The following is a 5,041-nucleotide window of genomic DNA, read 5'->3' on the forward strand; positions in this document are numbered from 1 at the left end:
TGCAAAAGACTTTTGAGATATCTCAAAGGCACTACACATTTTGGGGTTCAGTTCACTAAAGTATGCAGATTTCACCTTGAGTGCTTCACCGATGCAGATTGGGTAGGCAGCCTACAAGACAGAAGGTCCACTAGTGGCTGCTGTTTGTTTCTTGGCTCCAATCTACTACAATGGAGATCCAAGAAGCAAAAGGTAGTGTCTCTCTCTTCTACAGACGCAGAATATAGAGAACTTGCACAAGGAGCCACTGAAATCTCATAGTTCAGGCGTTTGTTTTATGAAATTGGTGTGCACCTTCCTAAAATTCCTGTCATTTGGTGTGATAATCAAAGTGCTGGATCCCTTGCCTCAAATCCAGTATTTCACGTCCGAACCAAGCACATTGAGTTGGATGCACATTATATAAGGGAACAAGTAGCAACCAATAACTTGAAAGTGCAGTATGTTCCTACTGAGTATCAAACTGTAGATATTTTTACTAATTCACTGTCAGTTGCACATTTTGAGATTCTAAGAGCAAAGTTAACAGTGACTGCTTCTCTCTTACAAACTGATATTTCAGAGGTTCATACTACAGATAATTGTTCAGACAATAACTTGGAAACTGCTTCTGCAAACTTACAGCAGATTTAATCTCTCNCTAAGGATTTTGCTTGTCTTTTCTTAATGTTCGATGTATCTTCATAGTGAATTCTGTTATTTATCAAGGAACTTACTTTGGGCCAAAAGAGAGTACATGCCAAGTAAGTTGGTTATAGATTCTCTATAAGAACCAAAAGATGTGACATAAACTAGGAAGAAACTCAAAAGAAGTGGAACTAGTTTCGACGAAGCTCAATAAATTCATAGAAAATTTACTTAACAGCACCTGTGTGATGACTTCTTCCTAAAGAATTATATTATATATTATCAAACAGATAGTAGTTCTTGAAGAAGATCAGGAATAAGAAGAATCTTGCATAATTGTGAAAACAAGCAAGACTAGAAGAATCTACCAATTTTTTAGAGCAAAAATTGTGTTGAAGTTGTCTACTATTTCAGCATTAATGGGTTACACAGACGTATTGGGGGTCCTGTTGCATGGTCAACAGGTAGGGGCCCCGCTCCCCAATGAGCAAGAGAGGGTCGTGGGGGCAGCACCCCTAGACCCATAGGCTGTTTGGGCCTTTTCCATCTATCATCGCTGTAGGATTTCTTTAAGTTATTAATTATTTATTGGGTTGGGCTTAGGAATAAGAATCCTTATAAAACTAAGTTTTGTCACTTAAACCTAATATATAAACATATTTTTTTTCTTATTATGAGTGTGATAGCAAATCATAGGGCAATTCATTCATTGTAAATGAAAGAGGTAAGAAAATATTGCAATAATATTAACTCGGCTAAACGTAGTCCATATTAGGTGAACCAAGGTAAATCGGACGTATTATTTTATCTGTGATTTGCTTTATTGTTGTTTGTTCTCGTTGCTTTCTCTATTTCGTTCAATTTGCAGGGCACAAACCCATGCACTTCCGTGTGCTGTGACTATCAATGCAAGGCTATTGTAATTATCCATGTTAGAATATATGACTTAGATACTGAAAATAACAGAAACATAGAAACCAACGAAAGGCAAATAAATTAACATGATTCCGTAATCGGCTGCTTCCTCATTCAAACCAAAGTACTTGAATAAAACTAGTCTTTTTTTTAGATCTTCACGAGCTAAGATTCCACCAAATTGATCATGTTGCACATAATTTTCCTCAGATGTGACGAATGAGTTAGTTTATCCAAGCCATTTCTCGGAACATTGTTCCTAAGGATTCCTCTTCTCTTCGTTGTGAATTCTGTTATTTATCAATGCACTTCTTGGACCTAAAAAACAGCGTGATAAAGTACAAAGGCGATAGATCTGCAGTAAGAACCACGAAAATTGATATAAGCCAGGGATGAAGTCATAAGAAGTAGAACTGCAGAACTACATTCATAAAGGTTAGGAAGTTAATTCATTGAAATAAGGACACAAATTAATTAAGTAACCATGTAATATGATGACTTCTTCCTAACGAATTATTTTATATCATCAAAGAAAAAGACCATTGGAAGTTAAGAATTTTGGCGCAAAGACTGAAATAGAAAAAGAAAGTTAAAGATTGATAATATATCATATGGAAGAAACATAACTCGCATCAGTTATTAGACAAATTTCCTTCACTGTCAATACAAGAAAGGACAAAAAAAATTCCTTTCGGATTTACAATATTAAAATTTATGAATAAAATTACAGCAAATAAGTAAACTGTGTAATGTGTCTTTTAGTCAGTAAGTCTACAAAGTCATTGCTATCAAAAAAAAAAAAAAAATCAATAGCCAAATATAAGTGTTTGCTGCTGGCCTTGTCCTTGAGTAAGAGAAGATGATGCCAAATGTTGACATGTTGCAATAGAAGTGAGTAAAGCCTTCTCTAATTCTGCAGGCATGTGTCCTCGGACCAATGAAATGACATACTTTAAGAGGGTACTATCACAAGGCAATGTGATAGCTCCATGAGTTGGAAGACCAAACTCTTCTTCAGACATTCTCAAGAGCTCTATGAAGACATTTTGGCTGAGATATTCCAAGGGAACCATGAACCTTTTCTTGTCAGTTGTATACACAACAAAATGGCCTTTATCAGCAACAAAACTTCTTGGATACGAGATTCTCCTACGCTTTGCAGAAGCCATTCTCTGCCACTTCCTTGCCAGTTCAATAAGCCTTTTTGGGTTGATCATGATTGCAAGTTAGAATTAGACCTCGGAAAAACTAGAACTCAGTTGTTATGGAGCTTGTGTTTTTAAGCAGGACTATTTGCTGTGCTGAAGTTTGTGGGCAGCTGTGATATATATATATTCACAAGTATAGCCAGGACCACTCATTGTTGTCTTCCTTGTGTTGTGTTGATTGGAAGTAAGGCCATGTGATCATCACCTGAATAAGTGATTGCGATATTGAGCATATGTTTGGATTATTGTTGAGCATCAACACCCATGTAGGCCAATATCACTTTAGTTGTGACACATGTTTTCTTCTGCCAATGAGGAACGCATTAAAATTCTTAGGCCCAATTAAGCATTAAACTTCCCAAGAGAAAACAGAATCATGTTGTTTTTGGAAGTATGTTCAGATTATGTTAGACCAAAATCTTTTTGAGAAAATCAAGACCTAATGACTAGATATGGTTTGAGGCACAAAATATTTCATGCTTGTGCAAACAAACAAGATTAGAAGAATCTACCAATTTTTAGAGCAGGAATTGCAGGGCACAAGCCCATGTGCTTCCTTATGCTGAGACTATCAATGCAAAGCTATTGTAATTATCCATGTTAGACTATATGATTGAGATACTGAAGACATAGAAATCAACAAAAGGCCAAAAATATAACATGATTTGGAAATTCGCCGCTTCCTCTTTCAAACCAAACTGCTTGGATAAGATTATGGAAATAATTTTGTCATCTTTAGATCTTCACTTGCTAAGATTTGTGTTATACATAATGTTCCTCAGATGTAACAAATGAGTCCTTGGAATATGAGTCCTTGGAATATTGTTCCTAAGGATTTTTCTTGTCTTTTCTCCATGTTCTATGTATCTTCGTAGTGAAGTCAGTTATTTGTCAAACCAGAAAAGAGTGCATGAAATAAAGTACAATAGTTATAGATCCCCCTTTAAGAACCGAAATAGTCGATGTAAGCTAGGAGGAAAGTCACAAGAAGTAGAACTACTTTCAACAAAGGTTAATTCCTGATGGAGATCAGGAACTAAGAAATCGTTTGCAAAGGGTGAAATAGAAAATGAAAATTCAGATTGAGAATGTATCATATGGAGGGAACATAGCTAGTATCAGTTATTCAAGAAAATCTAGTCAAGCTTTACCTTCCCTAATCCCTGTAGTTAGGACATGGCAATCACTCAGCTTCAAGAAATCATTCCCTCTAGTCCTCATTAAATCTCCTCTACCTTTATAACTTTCACAGCTTATCTGCAGCCCTGCTTTCCTAAGTATTATGTATTTAATAAGTTAACCGATTAAATTGATCTCTAGAAACTTTGAATAAATTTAAAGGAATTCAGTAAAATGAAAATTTGCATTCACTAAAAATGAAGTTGTTGTTGGTTACTAGATATATTTAATCGAAAATAACATTTCTCATTCACAGTCAATTCGTGGAAGGAAAATTTTTCCTTTTGGATTCACAAGATTAAAAATTATGAATGAAATTACATCACATCAAAAAGTTAAATGAATAATTTGTTTACAGTCAATAAGTCTACAAAAGAATCTTTGCTACCAAAATGTTTCAATAGCTAAAAATAAGTGTTTGTTGATGGCTTTGTCCTTGAGCAAGAGAAGACGATGCCAAGTGGCGACATGTTGCTATGGAAGTGAGCACAGCGTTTTCTTACTCTTCGGGCATGTGTCGTTGGATCAATGAAATGACATACTCTAAGAGGGTACTATCACAAGGCAATAGGATTGCTCCCTCACTTGGAAGACCAAACTCTTCTTCGGACATTCTCAAGAGCTCTCTGAAGACATTTTGACTCAGATATTCCAAGGGAACCATGAACCTTTTCTTATCAGTCGTGTACACAATAAAATGGCCTTCACTAGCAACTACATTTCTTGGATACGAGATTCTCCTATGCTTTGCCAAAGCCATTCTCTGCTTCTTCTTTCAAACAAACTAATTGAATCAAATTATGGAAATAATTTTGTCTATTTAGATATTCACTAGCCAAGATTCCATCAACTAAGCTCATTATGTTGCACATAATGTTCCTCATATGCAACAAATGATTTTGCCCAGCCCCGTTCCTCGGAATATTTTTCCCAAGGATTTTGCTTGTCTTTTCTTACTGTCCTATGTATCTTATAGTGAATTCTGTGAGTTACTGTGGACTAAGAAAGAGTTTATAACAATAAGTTACAGAGGTTATAGATCCTCTCTAAGAACCACAAGAATCAATATAAGCTAGGAGAGTACTCATGAGAAGTGGAACAACATTCAAAGC

General features: G+C 35.6%; 1 protein-coding gene across 1 annotated transcript; it reads right to left on the minus strand.

Moving 5' to 3' along the window:
* Positions 1 to 2,348: 2,348 nt before the first annotated feature.
* On the minus strand, positions 2,349 to 2,759 carry LOC116129852 (auxin-responsive protein SAUR64-like). The gene has a single exon (XM_031415578.1). The coding sequence runs from the start codon at positions 2,757 to 2,759 to the stop codon at positions 2,349 to 2,351; it is 411 nt and encodes a 136-aa protein (XP_031271438.1).
* Positions 2,760 to 5,041: the final 2,282 nt, after the last annotated feature.

The sequence above is a fragment of the Pistacia vera genome, unplaced genomic scaffold (assembly GCF_008641045.1).
Source record: "Pistacia vera cultivar Batoury unplaced genomic scaffold, PisVer_v2 Contig214, whole genome shotgun sequence".
Classification (NCBI taxonomy): domain Eukaryota; kingdom Viridiplantae; phylum Streptophyta; class Magnoliopsida; order Sapindales; family Anacardiaceae; genus Pistacia; species Pistacia vera.

Excerpts from the sequence above, each read along its gene's own strand:
- LOC116129852 (XM_031415578.1), bottom strand. The coding sequence starts at position 2,759 with ATGATCAACCCAAAAAGGCTTATTGAACTGGCAAGGAAGTGGCAGAGA.